The 23,142-nt window shown below is 43.2% G+C and overlaps 1 protein-coding gene and 1 long non-coding RNA gene across 7 annotated transcripts in view; one reads left to right on the forward strand and one right to left on the reverse strand.

The window, feature by feature from the left end:
• PDE4B (phosphodiesterase 4B) overlaps positions 1–23,142 on the reverse strand; it is a 552,844-nt gene that overhangs the window by 92,403 nt on the left and 437,299 nt on the right. For all 3 annotated transcript variants that reach the window (XM_021093172.1, XM_021093170.1, NM_001130019.1), the window contains 1 exon segment: positions 19,462–19,511. In XM_021093172.1, coding sequence (XP_020948831.1) covers positions 19,462–19,511 — 50 coding nt within the window.
• LOC102162258 overlaps positions 4,501–23,142 on the forward strand; it is a 114,241-nt gene continuing 95,599 nt past the window's right edge. For 3 of the 4 annotated variants that reach the window (XR_002345461.1, XR_002345460.1, XR_002345463.1), the window contains exon 1: positions 4,501–5,414. This is a non-coding gene — a long non-coding RNA (uncharacterized LOC102162258). Of the gene's footprint in view, positions 5,415–8,499; positions 10,898–14,673; positions 14,728–23,142 lie in introns of those variants that run through there. The other variant, XR_002345462.1, reaches the window with a different exon arrangement.

Genomic DNA, 23,142 nt, shown 5'->3' on the forward strand with positions numbered 1-23,142 from the left:
TGATAATGTGAGAAAAAAGCATGTATACATGTATGTGTAACTAGGTCACCATGCTGTACAGTAGAAAATTGACAGAACATTGTAAACCAGCTACAATGAAAAAAATAAAATAAAAATCATTATATATAAAAAGGAAGCGTTTTCAATCCTAGCGTGACTACTTTTTCCCCCAGCTTTACTGAGATGATATGCAACATGGTATAAGTCTAAGGTATACAATGTGATGATTTTATACACATACATATTGTGAAATGATTACCACATTAAGGTTAGTTCACACATCCATCACTTCTCTACTTTTTAATGGAGACCTTGAGAAAGTCAATAGCCTTGTCGATAGAGAAGGAATACAAACAGTAACTACTTCATAGCGTTGTTTGGGCTGTAAGATAATTTTATGGAGGCTTATTTTGCATATCATATGCTTCATCTTTTTCAAGTACACAATTCAGTGATTTTTAGTAGGTCTTCGAAGTTGTGCAGCCATCCCCATAAATCCACTTAAACCATTGTTACCACCCCAATATGAGCCCACATGAACTTTCACTGTTAATCCCCGTCTCCTGCCCCTGCTTCGGGTTTTATCTTTTTATATTTACATTTTCTAGGTATTTCATATAAATAAAATACAATTTACGGTATCACACAATATGGAGTATCTCACGTCTGCTTCTTTCACTGAGCATAATACTTTACTTTACGTGCAGCCCAGAGCCACTGGTATTTGTTCTTCAGGGGAGCACATTGTTAGAGTCATACTCCCTGGGATGTTTAACGTGGTGTTTGCTACAGTGACAGGAAATAGTGCTGGGCCTGGAGTCAGAAATCATGGGAGAGAATTCCAGCCCATCTATTGATCAGCTGTGTGACCTTGAGCAAGTCGATAACTCTTTCTGAGCTTTATTTTAGCCTCCTCACCTACATAGCAAACAAGATGAAACTTCCTTAAAAGAGTAGCAGCCACGACCACCAGAAAAACAATTTTCATTGATCTTTACTCTCTATGTAGCTAGGCCATTTCTATGTAAAATTTCAGCTTATGTGCTAGGTATACAAAGCCCCCTATCATTTCCCACCAATCTTCCCTGCTGCTTTCCCACCACACCTCCCCACCTCATCCTCCCCTCCTGAATCCCTCTTTCATTCCAATTACTCGGCCCACACCCTCTGGGCCACTGTATCTTTGAACATGATTTGCTTTCTTGAACAGTATTTCTCAATTTTGCCTTATGAAATCTCACCCATCTTTCAAGGCAGAGTTCAAATCATCTTTCCTATACCTTCCTTGTCCTAGTGGCTCCAGACATAATTAACCTATATTCTCCTGATCTACTTAGTTATAATAGGTACTCAATGAACACATTGACTTGAGCTGAAATGACTGAAACAAACTCAGCTATGTAGTGAATGACCCAGCTATGAAATGACTAATTTTTAAAAATTCAATAAAAATTCATTTATGAAATTCCTAGGTATAGCACAGTACAGAGTGTTATTTGTACCTAGAATAGAAGCCTGCTCCTCACCACCTGCCTTCCTCTGAGTGTCTGGAGCACGCACGCTTCAGGCAGATTCTTATCATACAGTATTATATACCCATTTATGTTTGTCTACCACACAAGATGGTGAGCTCCTCCAGAGAAGAAACTGTGTCTTATTCATTTCTGTTTATCCAGCACCCAGCCCAATGCCTGATTCATGTAATGGTGAGTACTCGTTAATTGTTTTAGAGTGAATAAATGAATGGCCAAGAAAGTGAGTGAATGAGAGAACGACAGAGACAACCCATTAAAAGTAGACAGTACTTTCTAAAAAAATGAAAAGACAACCCATGGAATCAGAGAAAATATTCGCAAATGATTTAACTGACAAGAGCTTAATCTCCAAAACACACAGACAACACAAACTGCTCAACAACGAAAAAACAAACAACCCAACTGAAAAATGGGCAGAAGACCTAAATAGACATTTTTCCAAAGAAGACATATGGATGGCTGGGAGGCACACAAAAAGATGTTCAACACTGCTAATTATTAGAGAAATGCAAATCAAAACTACAGTGAGGTACCACGTCACACTGGTCACAATGGCTATCATTTAACAAGTCTACAAATAACAAATGCTGGAGACGGTGTGGCGAAAAGGGAACCCTCCTCCTGTTGGTGGGAATGTAAATTAGTACAACCACTATGGAAAACAGTATGCAGATTCCTCAGAAAGCTAAAAATAGAACATAGGATTCAGCAATCTCACTCCCCAGTATATATCCATACAACACTGTAATTCAAAAAGATACACGCACTCCTATGTTCAGAGCAGCAATACTCACAATAGCAAAGACATGGAAACAACCTAAATGTCCAACAAGTGAATGGATTAAGAAGTTGTGGTACATATACACAATGGAATACTACTTAGCCATAAAAAAGGACAAAATAATGCCTTTTACAACAACATGGATGGAACTAGAGATTCTCATACTAAGGGAAGTAAGTCAAAGAAAGACAAATACCATATGATATCACTTATATGTGGCATCTAAAATATGGTACACATAAACCTCTCTCTAAAACAGAAACAGACTCAGATGTAGAGAACAAACCTGTGGTTGCCAAGGGGGAAGGGGCAGTGAGTGGGATAAACTAGGAGTGTGGGGTTACCTTTAGAATGGATAAACAACAAGGTCCTACTGTATAGCACAGGGAACCATATCCAATTTGCTGGGATATACCACGATGGAAAATAATATAAAAAAAGAACATATATATATGTATGACAAAGTTACTTTGCTATACAGCAGAAACTGCCACAACATTGTAAATCAACCATACTGTGATTAAAAACAAAAAGTAAGCAGTACTCGCCTGTCTGATTTCAGAGTTCTAAAAGATTTCTCCTTTAAGAAAGATTTTAATTTTCCTGTTGGCCTTCCGTTAACCCCACTTCTTCCAGAGGGTTTACTTGATGACGTCAATAAATATATATGGAGAATATTTTCCTCCCAGTTCTTTTCTTAACCGTTTCTAAACAAGGGCCACAAGAAAGGAATATTTAAAGGAGATAATTTTCAAATTACATAAGCTCTAAGACACAGTGATTTTCAGTAGGCTGTTGGATTCTACCAAAGCAGAGGGCTTTTTCACACAGTACAAGCATTGTAAATAGTTGTTGAATAATTGGGTCCAACAAACATTTATTAAGTGCCAATGAATAAGACCCAGTCGCCACCTTCCCAGACTCCTCGTACCAGGAGGATAGCAAACATATATACTAGTAACAAGAACACCAATTATTTATTCAGTCATTACTCTATGACTGGCACTATTTTAAGTGTTTTTATATGAAGTAACCCATTTAATCTTCCTAACAACCCTCAGAAGAAGGTATTAAAGATGAAAAACACTCAAAGGAAGATCCCGAGGTATAAAGAAGGTTTAAGAAGTCACCGGCCTAAGAAGCAGTAGAAGTGGGATCTAAACCCAGGCAGTCTGGCTCCAGAACTTCCCTGTGAGAATGCTTTCAGGCTTAGGTGAGGGACCTGTCCCCTTCCTTTCTGTTTCCCCAGCACTCATAAACATTCAGGGATTGTTTGCTATTGAATTGTGCCAACCATGGCTGGTTAGCAGGGATTAGGAAAATAAGAAAGATACTCTGTGTTATGCAACAATAATATAGCCAATGTCAGGGCAGGAAGGGGATGGAAGAAGCCCAGATTTTGGAGCCAAACCCATGAGACCTGGGCTTGAACTCCAGATTCACCAGTCACTAGCTCAGGGACTATTTCTTCTCTAACAAAAAAAGTGATCCAGTCCAACACCCACACACCACCATTTCTGGGCCGGGAGCCATTTTGGAAGTTTGAAGGCTCTGTAAGATGGATTTCTAGACTCAAAGACTCCAAATAATTCAAAATAAAGATGACTAAGTCTGAGGTTAAAAGATTTACCTCGGGTCACACACCTGGTTGGTACTGGTACTAAAATTCAGCTTCCTGAGTTCCAGCCCAGTGCTCTTTCATTTAAGTCACACAGTTTCATTTGAGGTAGGGAAGGTGAACAAAACACCCTAAGAAGCAAATTATTCAAAACGGGACTTTCCAGAGCCAGCCTAGAATTGGACAGCTGCCTCCTTGTGTTCAAGTGAGGCTCGCCCCAGTTTCACTACAGATCTGAAATCTAGCTCTCTCTCCTTGTGATGTCAGGGGCCAGGGGTACCTTTCCAGCAGTGAGTCATGCTCTGGGGCTAAGCCTCTCCCACTGCTCTGCTCTGTTCTAAAACTTCCCCCTTGTCTCCTCTCCCTGCCATGGGGTCCTACTCAATATCCCAAAGAAATAACCTCTCAATGAAGAGGATTTAGTCTTAAAAGAGACCAAGACACGGACACTTCTCTAATGGCTCAGTGATTTCCCTGAGGAGAGAGATGGGCTTGAATCCCATCTTCTTCCAGATTTTTCTCTGGCTCTCGAATCCAGAGACAGGAATAGATTCAATGTGGCTCAGAAACAAGATGGTATGGCCCAGAGAAAGTTGAATGTGATTGGAGCAGCAGATGTAAACACCAAACCCAGGGAGTGTGTACCTTTAAGGCAGGTACATGCGTAGCCATCACCTGAGGCTCTTGTACTTACCTGATAGTACAGAGATCTAGTGCCAGGTAGATAGGCTTTGGAGGCCACCAAGCCAGGGTTTAAATCCTAGCTTTGTTACTTAGTAATTGAATGCCATTATATGACTAGCTACCCTCCTTGAGGCATGATTTCCCTGATTTTAAAAGGGATAATAATATGGACTTCACAAGCAGTTGCTGATGAAGAAAAGAGATCGCATGTGCAGAGTTCCTAATAGCAAACCTGGAGTTTAGCAGGGGTCTAATCATCTGTTAACCCTTCTCCCCCAGGCCTTGTAATGGAAGCAAATGCTTTAGGGAGAGCTCTTTAGAAACAAGCATTCAGGGGCAAAGCTGAGAGCAACTGATCAAACCACTGCTCTCTCATGTACACTCCTCACGCAGAGACATCTCAGAACGGAGCCCACCCTTCCTCTGAAGAACAGAATCCTACGTTAAACTTTCTACGTCTTTCTAGACAAGTGCTCTTCCAACAGGAGACGGCCAAATGAGCCACTTCCCAGAGAAACCCATTCTGTCTGCTGCCAAATCTCTAATGGGGCAAATGGCTCACTGACACAAAAATCTCTCTAATAAATTCCATCCACCGTAATCTGCCTTTGCTTTCTGCCCCGGTAGCACTGAATGGTGAAAAAAAAAGACTGTTTCCAGTCAGAAGCTGGAGCAAATTCCCTTCACGGAAACTTGAGGAGTTGGGGGTGAGGAGTAATAAGTAATTCCTCCAACAAAATTAGGAAACAGAAGAGAAGCAGGACATTCCAGTGCTGCAGGAAAAGAGCGGGTAGAGGTAAGCATTTCTAGAACTTGAGTGAAACAAGTTACTCAAGACCTGAAGAAAAGGTAAGATCTGGGGGGCATGGGGGGGGGCGGGGACTGGCTGGATGCTAATTCCTTAAACTCCAGAAAGGAGTAACCGTGAAGTAACTTCCCGAGAGTTGTTCTTTATCGAAAGATAAATGAAAGGAGAAAGTTTGTATCTTGAAGGCATGGGAGGGGTTGGAGGAGTCACATGCCTTAGGATTCAAGTACCGGGAATCTGAGCTGAGATGCAGCGGTGAGCGCGGATGCCTGGAACCGTGGTGAACACAAGCCTGTGAGCGGGGCTTACAGAGTTGCCTGGTGCAGAAATGCGCTGCCAGGGGCTGGAGGCCTCAGCTCCGAACTCGTGCCTTCTTGGGGACAGGGCCACACGACTCAGAGGGGAAATGGAGATGAGGAGGTTTTAAAATTCACGTTTGAGAAGGAAGGGGATCTCAAGAATGACCCGGAGAATCAAGCCAGATATTCTGATTTCCCAGGTGTGCAAGAGGATACGCCTGTTTCAAACCCCCTTCTGTGGAAATAAGTACTAGGCCTCCTCCCGCCCCACCCTGAGGTATCTCAGGTTAAAATGAGCCTCTTTTTTTAGACAGTTTTCCTTATTTAGTTTATGATCATTGGTTGTAGTCTCCAGATACGGAGCACCCATTGACCAGCGTTCGTGTAGACGTGGTGAAGCCCAGGATTTTCTCTTTCCTCTCACGGCCACTCAGTAGAGAGAACGGTGAGAAGGGTGATGTGGCGTCACCAACACTGAGCAGGTGTGTTGCCGCTGCGTGGCTCTCCCGGGGTTCAAGATCCCGCCACTTTACACTCTGATCTCTCAAACTCTCCTATACATTTCAAAACAATTTTGTGAACTCAGAGGAATGGGTGTTTCACTGTATTTTGAAGTAAAATCTCAATTAGAGGAAACATAGAGATTTTGTTTCCCTGGGTCTAATACACTTTATTTGTGGTGGAGCTGGGCAGAATTCTGGTCTGACTCCTAAGATGGGATTTTTGTTTGTTGGTTGATCCTTGTGACGATTAGTTTTCTGTGTCAGTTTGGCTAGGCGACAGGACCCAGCTATTTAATCAACACTGATGTATCTTGTAGATGTGGTTAACATCTACCATCAGTGGACTTTAGTAAAAGAGATTGCTTCTGATAGTGTTGGTGGGCCTTGTCCAATGCGGTGAAGGTCTAAATAGCACAAACTGAGGTTTCATCATAAAGGACAGATTCTGCCTCAAGATAACCACATTAACGCTTGCCTGAGTTTCCAGTGTGCTCTGTGGATTTCAGACTTGCCAGCTCCCATAATTACGTGAGCCAAATCCTCAAAATAAATCATTCATATATATGTGTGTGTGTGTGTGTGTGTATATGTATATATATACATATACATACATATATATGTGTATATATATACATATACATACATACATATATATATATTTTTTTTTTCCCCTATTGATTCTGTTTCTCTGGAGAATCCTATCTGCTATGGAACATATCTTTACATAGATTTTTTACTGGAGTTTTATTTCCACATCGTACACAGTCAAGATCAGATTCTGTAACGTCTATTTGCATTAGAACTTCCCTCTGGTTTGCTAACAGGCCATAATAATAAAAAACACAGCATAAGGAACACACAAAAACATGAACAAATGGATGAATGATGCAGGAAGATGTAAGAAGAACTTAGGCCCATGGCATAAAGATCCATGATGCCTTTAAAAAGCATCACAGGAGTTCCCCTTGTGGCTCAGTGGAAAGGAATCCGACTAGGAACCATGAGGTGGTGGGTTCAATCCCTGGCCTCGCTCGGTGGGTTAAAGATCCCTTATTGTGATGAGCTGTGGTGTGGGTCGAAGACACGGCTCGGATCCCGCGTTGCTGTGGCTCTGGTGTAGGCCGGTGGCTACAGCTCCCATTCAACCCCTAGCCTGGGATCCTCCATATGCTGCAGGAGCCGCCCTCAAAAGAAAAAGACAAAAACAAAAATGTTTTAAATAAATAAAAAGCATCACAGGACATGCATAGTCCAATATAATTAGAGTGAGCAATGATGAAGCTAGGCAGGACTAATTGCAGGAGGCTTTCCATCGGTAAATTCTGAGTTAGATTAAGAGGCCTGCAGAGAAGGGGGATTGGAAGTGTGAGGGGTGTGGCGAGAAGGCCAAATCAGAGGAGGCCTAGAAATGATCTGTAGGTGACAAGAGACAGGCGGGAAAAACCTGTGACGAGAGAGGAAGGAATAATGGAAAACCAGGTCAGTGAAGACAGAGGCCCATTGTGTTGACAAAAAGCATGAAAGAACCCTCATTTTCCCCCGGGATAAAAATGTAACAAGCCAGCACGCATGCACACACGCACGCGCACGCACACGTGCACACACACACACACACACACACACACACACAGACACACACATGGCTTGGAGCGGGCACATTTAGCGAGCGGAAGGATTTGTTGTTTTTCCGGGCAGGAGATGAAAAGGCGCTGAGGACCTAAGAGCGCCCAGCTGTACAAACACGTGAAAAGCCTCTCCCGGTGCTCATGCGCCACACTTCAGGTGTGTGTTTACTTCCTAGAATGGAGCCCCTGTTAGCCCGAGGCCCTGTTAGCCACGCCGGGATGAAAAGGCGATCACAGCGTCATGTTCTGGGTAGCATGACTGGCTCTTGGGTGGGATCATCCTTCCAAAGTCAGCCCACAGAGAACTCCAGGGGGTCCGCCTTGCCTTTGCCTTCAAGAGACAGTCACATAGCCTAAGCAAATGGAACGGGCTCTTTCATGAGCCCACTTTGCTTTCTGTGCAGATGGCAATCTAGAATGGTATCTCAGATGCTGAAACAAATTTTTGTCCTGTGGACATGGTTTCAAGTTGCCTAAAGCTGGAGCAGCTGGGAAGTTGCAAAGTCAGTTTCTCTGTCCCCCATAAGCAAGGTCCTCCTTGTCAGAATCTACCCCTGACTCAAGAAAGTCCATTTTTCCGTGAGTAGACCACCAATCTTACTCTCCTTTTACTTGCATATAGAGGGGATGGCCAATGGGGGGGGGCACCTGCTGTCTAGGACAGGGAACTCTACTCAATATGTGGTGATAACCTATATGGGAAAAGAAACTGAAAAAGAATGGATGTGTGTATATGTATAACTGAATCATTCTGTGGTACAGCAGAAATTAATACAACACTGTAAATCAGCTATACTTCAATCAAATGTCTAAAAATACAAAAAAAAAATCCTAAAAAATAAAATTCAAATCAGAGGGTGTCAATCTCCTTCTCGAAACTTTTATAGCTCTCTTTCTTTCTTCTTTTTTTTTTTTCTCTTTTTTCTTTTTGTCTTTTTAGGGCCACACCCACAGCATATGGAGGTTCCCAGGCTGGGGTTTCATCAGAGCTGTAGCTGCTGGCCTACGCCACAGCCACAGCAATGCCAGGTCCGAGCCATGTCTTCGACCTACACCACAGCTCACAGCAACACTGGATCCTTAACTCACTGAGTGAGGCCAGGGATCGAACCTGCATCCTCATGGATTCTAATGAGATTCATTTCTGCGGAGCCGGGAACTCCTCTCTGAATGGCTTTTGAATAAAAGCTACGTGTTTCACCATGGCTTACAAATGCTCTGCCCAATCTAGCCTCTCTCAGCTTCTCTGGCCTTGCCCTTCACCATCACTCTTTTGATCCAGTTCTCTGGCTGCAGCACTTTTTTGGTGTTAGTCACTGGCTCCACCCACCCAGCTCCTATGGAATGTTTCAGGTCTCATTTCAAGTCATTTATTTACAGAGGGTTTCCCTGTGCCCTAGTCTGCATCAATCCCAATCATAGCCAATGATAATAATAATCAGAGCAAAGAGTAAATAATCCTAGGTGGGAGACAGTGTTCTAAGTGCTTTACCTATAATAGCATCTAAATTTTACCACAATCCGTATGGTAAGTACCGGTATTATTCCCACTTTTCACAGGTAGAAAAATCTGTACTTTTCTTCATTACAATGATCAGATGTATAATCATGTGTTCATTCACTTAATATTTACTGGGCTATAAACTCCACAAGGTCAGATTCTGAGCTCATTCACCTCATTACTGCATCCCTAATGTCTAGGACAGTGTCTCATATACAGTAGGCATCTAATAAATGTGTACTGAATAAATGAATAAGGGACATGTATGAGACACATTTCTCCCAAGACATACACACACTACCATGAAAGGGAGCAATGACAAAGGAATGAAAGGAAATTATTAAATAGTACTTGTTGAGGTTGCAGATAACTCAGTTCCTTTGGTTGCTCTTCTGTTGTGAAATTCTCACTACCCCGTTTCCGCTCATTTTAACATCCGAGGTTTGCAGTGTGGCAGAGGCCAGAATAGTGTGGTCTGGAGTAGAGGGAAGAACGTGGGTTTTCAAGAAACACAGACCTAGGTTTCAGTTCTGACTTGATCGCTTACTAACTGTGTGGTCTTGAGTAACCCCCCATATTCCCGCTGAGTCTCCTTTTTTCTAAATCTGAGAAACAGGGACAATCGCATCAGCAAAACAGTTCATTTGGGATAATTAGTGAGAAAACAGTGTGTGCAGAGAGCCTAGCACAGTGCTCGGCGCATAAGAGGAGTTTCTCTCCTGCCATCAGGGGCAGGCCTGTGGGGGGATGGAAATTCTCCAGTTTATTGGATAAGCAGCACTAGCCAGACAGGACCGTAAAAATGTAAACCCTAAGAGTAACAGGGGGGCAGGGGCACAGGCTGAATTACTGTCCTGGCTGCCTCCATGGACCAAATGAGGTGGGCAAGCCCCACGGCCCCAGCGCGCTCCGTGGTCACAGAAGGGTAGGAAAAGCACACAAACCTCTGAGGGGTCCCTTTTGGTCCATGTCAACAGCTTTGACTGGGAATAAGTCAAGACAATAAACTAAGGCAAAGATCCAGTGAGCTCCGTGGCCTGTTCTCGATTTCAAGGGGACAGTCCCTGCTTTGTTTCTCTTCTCTTGGGTGAAAGGCTGTTCCCTGAAATGCTCCTGGTTTCCGAGAACAGCTCTGGAGGCAACTCCATAAAGTGCTGGCCAGGAGTTGTTGAGAAGCAAGCAAGTCAATTCACCCTGCCCCCCAGGATCACGTGGTCTTGGGGATGTGGGAGGGAGAAAAGGGAACTCAGATGGTCCTCTTCCTTCCTCTTTTGGCTCCCAGCATCCACGCTCATTCTTCTCCAGGTCAACACATCCTCCTTCTCCTCATTTCCCTCCCTCCCAAGAAAGAGGAGAGAAGGGGGCAGGTGGCCACGAGGGTACTGAGAGGGGGCATGCACTTCTTTCAAAAAGACGAAATAGACGCCCTCCTTGATGCTGCCTCTGCTAGGAGGATCTGTCTTCTCTCCAAAGGGAAGCACTGGTCCAGCCTGTGCTGCTGCTGACTGCTGAGCTGTGGGTTGAAGAACCTGTACCCAAGCAGGTGTGTGCCCAGACCTGAACATGTTTATTTACCTACAACGTAATGGGTTGTATAGCTGTAATAATTCGATCTGATAAAGTGAGGACCTCTCAGCTTTATGCAAAAGAAAACTCTCACTTGACTAAGGTCCAGTTTATCAGAATGCTAACTGGACCTTCTTCCTTGCAGTCTGCTTTTAAGAGAAAGAACCACACTTGTATTGAGTCCTCTTATATTTGGTTGCAGCTCCTTTTGGCCTCAGCCCTCCTAAGCTTCCCATGGTACGCCCTGGAGAATCCTACCTTCAGTTCTAAATCTATTTCCCTATCCTCAGACTTTTTACGGTTTCGGGGGAAAGGATCTTTCCAAAACAGACTGCCTTCTACATTGCATTGCGAGGAAAAAGCAGTCATTTAGAACCTTTTAGAAAGATCTCAACAAGGCTTTCTGTTTTGTTTCCTTACTAATACCAGTAGGTCAGGGCTCTCTTTTGTCACACGATGACCACCTGCTTTGTGTAGGGTGCTGTGGAAGGGTATTATATGACACTAATGATACTGATACTAATATTGACACTTTCTAAGTGCCTGGAGCTATTCTAAGTGTTTGACAGATGTTTATATATTGAATCCTTCCAACCAACATGTGAAATATGTACAACATCCATTCCAATTTTGGAGAGGATGCAATTGTGACATGGTCCAAAGGTCACACAGTGGGGGAGCTAGGGTTTGGGGGAGACAACCTGGCTTCGGAGCCTTCACTGTTCATTCCTATGCACAGCCCTTCTCATTTAGTCTTTCCAGCAATCTTGTGAGATGGAATATTAAAATGCCCCATTTTCAAGATAAGAAAACTGAGTCTCAGAGAAGTAACTTATCTAAGGCTGGTCCATGATACCAATCGAATTCAATTCAGGAAACATTAAATGAGTACCTACTTTGTGCCAGGCTCTGTGCTAGGCACAAAGAACATAGTATAGTATGAGAAACTAGGCACATTTAGTTGTTTTCATTTTTTTTTTTCACTTCATTTAAAACTGTCCTTTCTGAAGTGATGGATAATAAAGAGTTCACTTTGAGCAAAGGAAAGTCACATGTAGTCAAGATTAGCCAGGGATGCTGGCTATGTGCACGTGCCTGAGAGCTGGAAGATAGTTACACCAGCCTGAAAGAAAGCCAAATATGGGCTTCAGCTCCCTTCCAGTGCTTTCTGATTCTGCAATGAGCATTCCCTCATTTGTCTTTGTTCATTTCATAAACCTTTATTGAGCACATGCTCTAGATCTTCTGCTATAAATTAGGGATACAAAAAAAAAAAAAAAAGAGGATTCGTACTTGACTCGGGACACTAAGATGAGAAGAGGATAAAATTAAAATGAAAAATACATTATGACTGGGTGGCTGTACTGCACAGCAGAAATTGACATAACAGTGTAAATAAATGACACTCTAATAAAAATAAAATTAAAATTAAATAAAATGAAAAATACAGCACATTATGAAAAAGCGCAAAAATTGAGATTTTGAGATAATAATTAAGATAATTGTTGAGAGTGGTTTGGGATGAGTTGAGGGGAGCACATCCAGAAGATGGCATCTATGCTGAGCTCTGAAAGATAAGAAACGTACTTTCCAGACAGGAATGGGGAAAGGAACTAGTACCTGCTAACCATATACTCTATATTAGGGTTTGAACTGAGACATATATTTAGTTCAATCCTGAATCCAGAATCCAAAAATCAGAGCGATTATAAAGAACTCCTTCACTGCGACAATGTAAGCAAATCCCTGTGCTGAATATGTGAATGACATTTTTAGGAAAGGGCAGCCTGGGCGAGGGAACAGAATGTACAAAGGCAGGGAGGCAAGAAGAGCCTGGTGTATTTGAGCGACCGTCTGTTAGGTGCAACTCAGCGATCTACTGTGCTTGGGGGTAGGGGTTAAAGGGAGAGATGAGGACAAAGAAGGATTTAGAAGCAAAATTCTGAGAGACTTTGCAAACCTGGTAAGAAGTAAGGATCTTATCTGGACGGTTAAAGATCACTCGCTCAGCAAACAATATAACCATAACTGGATTTTAGAAGAATAATTCCAGTCACAGAATGGAAGGTGGATTGAAGTGTGTGGGGGGAATGAGTACAATAACTAAGCTGAAGGACCCCCCACCAGGGTTAACGTAGAGAAGGATGGAGCACGACACTAAGGGAGGGAGGATGGGAAGAAAACCAGGGGGTAAGATTGGAGCAAAGACCCCAAGAGCCAGCTGTGGGAGGTGGAGCGATAAAAGATGGTGGAGAGATACACAGAGCCAGGAATGTGGGGAAAGGCGCAGTGGTGGAGTTGGGGGTGGATCTGGGCCTCCGGATGAACCCAAAGGGGTTACTAAAGGTGGCTGGATGTCTGGCATTTCTGTGCCTACTTACTGATAAGCGTGTATACACACTTACTGATAAGGAGCGCAGGGAGTGAAGGGACAGGGTTAGGAAAGGCGATGAGCGCTAAGACCAGCACGGTGGATTCTGATAACCGGATTCGGAGAGAGCGCTCTGCTCAAGATGGCTCCCCGACTTCGTGCCTGGGGGCAAAGTCAGAAGAGTCCAGGTGTGAGGGCAAGATTTGGCTCTGACTCCTGGGCCTGTCCAGGTAAATAGAGTTGTCAGGAATACCCAGGAAGAGACAGATGTTTCCTGAAGAGCCCTCTCTGACATGCCGGCGAGCTGCATGACCAGGCTTGAGGCTGGCAGCAGCTGGGCTTTGGGAGGACACAGGCACGTGGGCAGCCTCCTGCCTCCTGCGGGACTCTGCAGATGAGCCAACTGAGAGAAGTGAAGCTTTCTTCTCTGTCGCCTCCTCCACCCTTTGCTTTAGAGCCTGAGTGCCGAAGCACAGGGCAGGCTGCACAAAGGTTGATTCATAGATGAGGGGCTGCAGCTAGAAGTCACCTAGAAGCAGCAGAAAGGACAAATGTGCGTGTGCGTGTGTGTGTGTGTGTGCAGGACACTGTTTATTCAGGCCACGAGGAGACAATAGCTCATATGGGCAGACAATAGCGATTTGCCTAGATAATTTATGCCACCAAATAAACATCAGGATAGGCTGTGTAGAGCTAAAGATGAGACACATTTTTTAAGAGTGGGGTGTCTCCCTTCAGAGTCTCAATGACAGGAGATGCTTTTGCACACAAAACATTCAGGCAACAATATCTAGGCATCTGCTCCAGCCTACTGTAACCAAAGAGAAAGAAAGGCCGGAACTAAAATGCAAAAGAAAGAAAGAAACTGTGTTTGGAGATAGGTCTGCTACAGTATAAACTTTTGCCTTTCCCTGGCTCACTGCTATAGCAAAACCTGATGGTTGTCTTTGTAAAAAACGTGTCTGTATCTAGGTCCCTGGCAGTGATTTGCCTCTGGGAGGGCCAGCAATCTATTTAATGACTCCATTGACGTCAATAGCATAACTGAAATACTTACTAACATGCATGATTCCAACTTTCAGGGGGGGTGGGTGGATGGTGTTTCTCAGCAGTGCAAAAACACGAAGTGGAACCAAGGCGGAACGAACTCCAGTCTTTAGGCAGCAAGTGAGAGATGAGAGGCTGTGGGTCTCCTCAGTTCCATTTAATACAAAGAAACATTCACACTAAATTTAGAAATTAATTTGGAAGTAGTGAAGTAGCCATTAATGAGCAGAGTATTATTTTTGGTAACCTTTGCTCAAGGGTAACATTTTAACTCTTCACACTTCAGTTGACTTGCTCATGTTTTTTTTTTGCAACTTACCCTTATCTCATTTTAGGACACATGGAATACTTGCAAATCAATATAAACAGCTCGATGCTGGGGCTCTGAGGTAAGCTTATTCAGGAGGGCTAATTTGAACGAAAGTAATCCCTACAAAACAACCATTTGGGGAAATACTCTCAGAACTACTACAGCTTTTCCAGTGCATCTGCCCTGTTATTTTGTATGCAGACTGTCTAAACATTCGAGGTGAATAATTAAGGAAATTACCCCAATAATTCAGGCCACACAACATTCAGGAAAAGAAGAAAAAAACAATCTGATGTTTTTAGGCTTTTTTTTCTTTCCTTTCCGCTCTCTCTCTGTAATTCCCTCCAATTTCTCCTTTTGTGCGAGTGGCCGCAGCCTTTGGTAACAAGATTGACTTTATTAGTATTTGTTCATAAGTGTTGTAACCCTGCTTGACAGTTCTTGCTTAATGTAGAAACGGAGCAAATGTGCTGCTTGTGCTGGGCTTCATTTCCAGTCATCTGACTCAGATCACTCTCAGGCCATCACCGTGGCTCAGAGAGCCCTTTACTGCTGTACACACGGTCCCTCTCTCATCCTAGACTCTGGCTGCTCCAGCCAAGAATGAGAACCGAAGCAAGGTCATGACTTTCTGAATTTCTTAGGATCCCAGGTAACCCACGGAGCCTCTTGTCCACTCCTCAAATAAACGCTGCATCTGACACACCCACATGAACCTTTCCAGGAGGAATCGTGGTCAGCAACAAAGACACAGGAGGAACTCATACTGAGAAATAGGCTTCTGGATTAACCAGTAAAAAGCCATTTCCTCCCCAGAATGACCTGGGGGACACATATAGAAGAAATGGATCCCCATGAGCACTAAAAAATATCAAGTCTGTTTCTCACTTAGGTCAACCTATTTCAATCTTACTGGAAAGCTCTATATTATCTCATCCTATTTCTCTGTACTTTTCTCGAAATATACCTAGTTGACTGGTGTTGAAAACCACCATGAGCCGAGGCTATGGATACCCAGGCTTTGAACCTGCAGCAGTCGAGCCTGAGTCCTCAAGGCATTTCTCGAGTCATCTTTGTGACATGGCTTGCTGACATTTCTAAGGACCCATGGCCTTGGGGGTTGTTCTTCATAATATCTGATCTGTGACATGGGTGAGGATCCTGCTTAGGACATGGATCAATGTATTTGGGAAGAAGAAAATCAGGACAGACTATTCCACTTCACCCATTGTTTTGGCTGCTAGAATGTTCCATATATGATGCATATTATTAAAAATCAAGTTGCATTTGTGATCATCAGAAGTGCTGGCCATTAAAAAGAATATTCTCCTATTTTGCAAAGCAAAGGAACATTTTTTAAAGTCAGTGAACACTTGATAATTTATTTCCTTTCAGTAAATTCTTGCACGACATACTCATGATCAGTACTGAAATGCATGCAAAAGCCAGGAATAGGATGGGTGGGAAAAGTGGGACGATTACCCTACACACAACACACACACACACAAGCCGACACGTACTGATGTTCCTGAATCATCTTTTTTTTTTTTTTTCTGTTGAAAATAGTTTTAGGGCCTGAAATTCTAAGAATTATTTCAATTTTCCACTTTGAATGTGCACAGATGATGGAACCCAAGTCCCTGCCTTGTTTTGGAGTGTTCTTTGTTCAATTCTATTTTTTTCCCTTTCTGTTCCAGTTCTTACGCATCACGTAGATAAAGCCTGGAATTCATGCTTGTGAAAAGGCAAAATGTGATAAAAATTGAGATGCTCATTAAACTCCAGAGCATTAACATTTTCAACACCCCCAGGGGGATTTACTACTCTTTCTCCTTACCATGGGAGCATATGATTTCCACATTGCTGTATTTTCTAGGCTTTAAATTCCCAATTACTTTACTCTGGCTTTCCTATTTAAAGTACAAAATGCCAACTTTTTCGACTGAACTCTTTTTGTTCAAAATCTATATGACCATACCAATAGAGAGAATTATATAGTGCAGTTATAGAGTGTGTTTCAAACTTCTTTCAATTTCAATGCAATAGCTGATTTTACATTAAAAAAAAACCACAATTGAATATTTTCCATAACCATGCAGATAAAATATTGACTCATTATTAAAGTTTTATTTATGAGTATTTTCCTTAATGTAAAGTCCCCAAACTTTACGTAGTTCCCCTGGTCAATGTACTCTTCTTCCTACTATGTGAAAATAAGTATGCTAAAGCATTTTAAGTGATAAAGAGATGAATCAGGTAGACAGGCTCTGCCTTCATGGAGCTCCAATGGAGCACGTATAAGCCACAGATTGATCCTAGTATATCCTAGAATGGAATTCTTCCCATAGCACAAAAAAGGGAGCAATTATACTGATTTTAAAAAAAATTGGATGCCTTTGCAAAAAAGGGAAATTTGTGCTGTAGCATGAGAGCTGAAACGAATAAGCTTGTTTAAACAGTGAGGAAAAGGTACTGCCCATTGAGAGATTTGCTTTGATTTTCCCCTTGAATTATTTCAGTTAATGACCAATTTGTAGGAGCGAATGTATCAATTTAACCATGGTTTCTGACAATTAGCTTTTTTTTTTCTTACTCAATGAATTTATTACATTTGCAGTTGTACAATGGTCATCACAATCCAATTTTATAGGATTTCCATCCCACAACCCCAGCACATCCCCCACCCCGCAAATGACAATTAGCCTTTAAAACGGATTGCATTTCCTTCATTCAGATGCATTTTCAAAAAAGCTGTCTCTCTGAAACATGCCTTTTATAGAAGAATAGAGTTACCTAAGTCAGCCAGGCTTTCCCAACAAACTGGATTGTTGTTAAATCTTTTTAAATGATTGAGGTTTCTTGCATCTTTTATCTTAGATTTCAATGGAAATGCATGAGTTCAACGTCAATGCTAATAAATAAAAACCTGATCTTACTATCATGATAAACCATCTTTTAAAGCAGCACCCCACCTTTCCATTTTTTGGTGTGCTGCGAGCCACTTATTTTTCATTCCCCTTTAAAGTTTCTATTTAAACACACCTCTTTGTCATATGCTGATAAATATTAAAATAACAGGAAAAATCTGCCTGACTTATTTAAGCTGATAATAAGAACAAAACACAGGATGTGTGTGTCCTCCTTCCTTTTTTTGACTGTGGTTAAGCGTTCAGAAGGTTTTGAAACCTATAATTACGTAATAATTGGTATCGCTACATTCTCTTCCCAGTGAAAAGCCAGGATTTTTTGTAGTTTGCTACAACGACAGACAAAAACAAATTGCCTAAGTGGTATTGTCATTTCTTTGCTCCATTGTTTTAAAAGAATTTAGCAAAAGACTCTAGTTGCCAAGCTGTAGTTACTGTGCCAATAATCACAACATGATCTTTCCAACAGCATCGTTGGCTAATGAGCTAATTTATAGAACCATAAATATCACATATTCTCCCCATGTTTGTCAGTACTTATTACAAGAAAAAGAAAACATCGTTTAAATATTCCCATTGCTATCAAAAGCATCTTAGTAACTTTGGCTAATAGAAATGGGAGTGACTGTGGCTCACACAAGATGATGAAATGACAGGAGTTTCGAAATCACCTGCTTTGATCTCCAAGTATGTGACACCAGTTAGATGTTAAGACACTCTATTTATTCAGTTTCTTTTATAAAACTTCTAAAGGAAATAGTACATGGATAGAGTATAATTTTCTTCTGTTTCATATCATGGGGCTCTTAGAGGTAAACTTGACTTTCCTTCATGTCTTCCCTTTACTTTTATTCTTGTTCTCCATCTTTCTCTCATAAAAGTATTTTTTAAAGCATGTACCATAAATACCTCAGAAGCTAATGAACCAATGAAACCGACCGCCTTAGTGCTCTTCTTTTAAAACTTAGACTTTTGCAGTCTTTCTGCTATATCATGGCTCTCACACCAGCAAGAAAACACAGCATCCGAGGAGGGACAATCATAAGAATAAAGCGAAGGGAAACACAGAAGCCTGTGAGGCAACATTAGGTGTTAGATGGAAACACAGAAGCCTATGAAGCAACATTAGGTGTTAGGTGATCTCAGCATGAGTTCATCTGACTTGTTTCTCCTGTAGTTCTGCTCAAGTCCATTGCCATACTAGTGGGGCAGAATCAAGAGGAAAAACTCCATTTTGCACTTTTAAAAAGGTCACCTGACTGGTTGCATCTTATGGCAAGAAGAATTTATGTTAACAAGTCTCCAAGATGTTCCTTCAAGGCAGCCCTTCCTCTCGGCCCTTCCACATGAAAAGCATAGGCACAGTACTGAAAAAGTGAGAGGTTAGGTTTCCTTTTAAAAAACACCTTTGAGGAACGAAGTTGGATGACCTCCAAGAGAAATGATTTGTGACCTGGAAAGAGCGTTTGGTTTCACACCTGGAAAGGATGCAGATTCAAGTGGGATGTACAGTTGACGCTAAGAGGAAAACCACTAACATTCACTGCGGGGCCCTGGAGCCCGTGTGGGGACACCTGGGCCTTTGAGGTTAGCTTTCCTGGAGTTCCGTGGGGCCGGCAAGCTGAGGTCAAAGTTGCACCCCTGCTCTTCTTCTGGGAAGCAGCATGACCACACATCCATCACATTCTGAGAGCCTAGGCATGCAGACGATGGGAAAATGATTGAATACTGACTTTCATTTGGTTTTACATGGAGCGAGGTTTCCAGTCTGCCTTTGACAAGTCCCCCAGAGACACACTTGGAGGGCCAAGACTGGACAAACAAATGCTATTCTTCTACCCTTTATTATTTTGCAACATAGAGATAAGCCTTCTGACACAGCTTACCTGGAAGGTTGACTCTGGAGACGGGAGGCTGGCTGGCAGCTGGAGACCTCCTGTGGAGTGGGAGAGAAAAGAAGGCTTGAATCTCTGCATGACTACATCTCCCTGCACCCCCATGAGCACGGAGGAGTTTTCCAGGTCAGAAAGAGCTATCAAGTGACATAATGCTGCCTCCGGAAGGCAGGCTCCCGTAACGCGGGTCGATGACCGCAATTCTCTCACATCCAGATGGCCTGGAATTTCCCTCTGCACAGCCTGCTGGATGCTCCAACCCTGCAGAAGGAAGTCGTTGACTCCAGGTCCCTAACCAGGCCTTCTGTTTTAGGGCCTCCCTGCCCCAGGAGGCCCTCTGAAGACTAAAGGCTTGCTCAGAAATGACACCAAATATAATAGTGAATTGCAAATCCTTGGGGCAGTGCTGTAGAAAGTTACAGCCAGGGGAGCCCTGAGAGCTTAATCAGTCCAGGTCTTGTATTTCTGCACTTCAGAAATCTGAGACCCAGAAAGGTGAAGTCACTTGTCAAAATCACATAGCCACTAGGCATTGTAATCCAGGTGGCTTCACTCAGGGAAAGGTCTTTTCATGGTACAACTGGGCATTCCTTATTCTACATGCTCAAGCAAGCCTGCTCAAGTCAAGAGGCAAATGAAACAAGCAAACAAATGCATGCTCCACAAACACTGGGGTTCCTTCTTTCTTGTCTTCCTTTCTTCCTTCCTTCCTTCTTTATTATCTCCCCCAGCCCCAGTCCCAACCCCAATTTTCTTGCTGCTCTTGCTATTCTTTTCATGTTTTGCCAGACTCTCCAGGATCCCCAGAGCATTGCTGGAGAGCCTCCCAGAAACAGTACAGAGCAGCAGTCCTCAAAGTTGAGGGTGCACGGAATCACATAGAGAGCTTAGTAAGACACCTTGCTGAATCTTACTTCTAGTGTGAGCTTGAGAGTTTGCTTTGCTAACTAATGCTCAGGTGGTGCTGATGCTGCTAGCCTGGGGACCACATTGCAGAACCACTGTTGTAGAGGGCTATCTGTCCCTCTAAAGAGAAACAGGATGTTAGCAATGAGCAAGCGAGGAGCACTCGAGGCCAGTGCCTCTCAAACACGGATGCCATTTGATCACTTAGGACGCCATTGAGAGTAAGGTTCCTTTCCCCATTGCCAGAGGGTCTATGTCAGTGTCTCTGGGACAAGGCATGGGGAATCTGTAATTTTTAAATTTCTCTGTGAATTCCAACGCACAGACACATTTGGGAAGGATGCCATGTTCCAAATGGCCGAGAAAGAGGTTGCAAAGGAAGGGTTTCCCTATCAGTGAGGCCACAAAATTATTTTCCTAGGTTTTAAGTGATGCAAATCCATCTTCTGGCCTCTTAGGGGTACTAGAGCTACGAGGTAACAATACCTTATAGTAGCAGGTCTAAGGAACAGGTTCACATTTATCAGTCCTTTACTAGCTGGGTGATTCTAGGCAAGGTACTTTTTAAACTCTCCGTGGCATGAAATTCCCATGTGTGATACAGGGAAGGAAATTTTACCTCCCCTTCTAGGTTCTTCTGTTGGGTCTATTAATTAACTTGACATAAGACAGACTAACAGGAGAAAAAGACATTGAACTGCATACCTAAGGGAGCCCCATGAGCAAAGGAGACCCAAGGGCACATGGAACAGCTGAGAGAGCCATCCTGAACTGTGGAATGAAGTGGGAGCCTGGGGCTTCAAAGGTAGGAGGGTCCCTCACAGGCCAATTAAGAAGGGCAGATGTTTTCTAATTAGATGTTTGCCCTGCTGTACAGATGGGGGATTCAGATAAAAGTTATCTCTGGTAAGAGGACTCTCCCTCTGGGCCAGGCCCCCATCTAAAATTATTTTAGGTAGTTAAGGCAGAGATAAAGGTTTTCCTTCCATCAGCAGGGTCTTGACTGCTTTCAGCCCCGCGTGATCCACGTGCCAAAGTGGCATTTGTAGGATGGCCTGTTCTCGTCCCCCTCAGGGGCAAGGGAAAGGGACCTGCCATCCACTGGGTGCTTTTCTCTACTAGGCACTGGGCTTGGAACTTCTGCACTTTCATCGGGAGTGGTATCGCCTCATTTTAAGGAGAAGGAAACTGAAGCTCGGAGAAGTTAAGACATATGCCAAAGCACACGTGGTTCGAAATAGCAAGGCCAAGATTCAAATCCAAGTTTTTCCAAATCCAGAGTGCATTCTCTGCGCTATCCCATCTACTGAAAACACCTGCAGGAATACTGAGAGCTGTTTTTCAGAAAAAATTAAGAGACTAAATTCCCAACTCCTTCGTCTGGCATTCAAAGTCTGCCCTTTGGCCTCACTATAGGCTTTCATATGCCAACCACTCAGTACATACTTTTTTTTTGTCTTCTTGGGGCCACTCCCATGGCATATGGAGGTTCCCAAGGTAGGGGTTGAATTGGAGCTATTGCCACTAGACTACACCACAGCCACAGCCATCCCAGATCAGAGCCACATCTATGACCTATACCACAGCCCACGGCAATGCTGGATCCTTAACCCACTGAATGAGGCCAGGGATCGAACCCATGTCCTCATGGACAGTAGTCGGGTTCAGTACTGCTGAACCACAACAAGAACTCCCTCAGTAAATACTTACTGAATGTAAGAATGAATGAATGGGAGTTCCCGTCATGGCTCAGTGGTTAATGAATCCGACTAGGAACCATGAGGTTGCCTGTTCGATCCCCAGCCTTGCTCAGCGGGTTAAGGATCCGGCATTGCCATGAGCTGTGGTGCAGGTCACAGACACAGCTCGGATCCGGAGTTGCTGTGGCTCTGGCATAGGTTGGCAGCAACATCTCCGATTAGACCCCTAGCCTGGGAACCTCCATATGCCCAGAAAAGGCAAAAAGACAAAAAAAAAGAATGAATGAATGAGAGAAAGAGTTAACTTATTCTATGTCAAGTTCAACCTTGACCTCTTCCTTTTCCTTGAACATGTGCTCTCCCTTTCCTGACACTGTTCTGGTCCTTCCTCTGTGAAGGATGCTTTCCCTGCACAAATCTGCACATTTAAATACCACCTCCATTCTGTAATATTGCAGTTTATGATTAGGAATATGTATTTGGTCTCTGGCTCCATTCTCTTCACAGAGCTCCTAAAACGCTTGGAGTTTCCTAAGGGAGGAAAGCAATCTAGGCGTTTTTTGTTATGTTAACGTGGTGCCTTTTGCAACTAGGTAACCTGAGGAGGGGGCTGATTGACAGGGGACCCAACCACCTGATTGGAAAGTTTGAACTTTAGGCCCACCCGGAACCTCTGGAAGGCAAGTTCAATCTCCCACGGCCAGAGATTGAATCAATCATGCCTTTATAATGAAGTTTTAGGAAAGATTAGGTTGATGAACGCATGAAGATTCAGAGAGCACGGTACACTCAGAGAGCACAGAAGCTCTGAGCTCCTTTTCACACACCTCCATGTGCATCGCTCCCATCTGGCTCTTCTTGAGTTGTATCCTTTTATAATAAGTCAGTGATCTAGTTAATTGAACCGAAGGAGGGGGTCGTGGGACACTCCAACCTATAGCCAGAGGATCAGAAGCCCAGGCAAGAACCTGGACTTGTCCCTGGTGTCTAAAATGTGTGTGTGTGTTTGTGGGAGTGGGGGATGTCGGAGGGGGTGGTCTTGGAGGAATCTTTGGGATCTGATATT

Source organism: Sus scrofa, chromosome 6 (genome assembly GCF_000003025.6).
Source record: "Sus scrofa isolate TJ Tabasco breed Duroc chromosome 6, Sscrofa11.1, whole genome shotgun sequence".
Lineage (NCBI taxonomy): Eukaryota > Metazoa > Chordata > Mammalia > Artiodactyla > Suidae > Sus > Sus scrofa.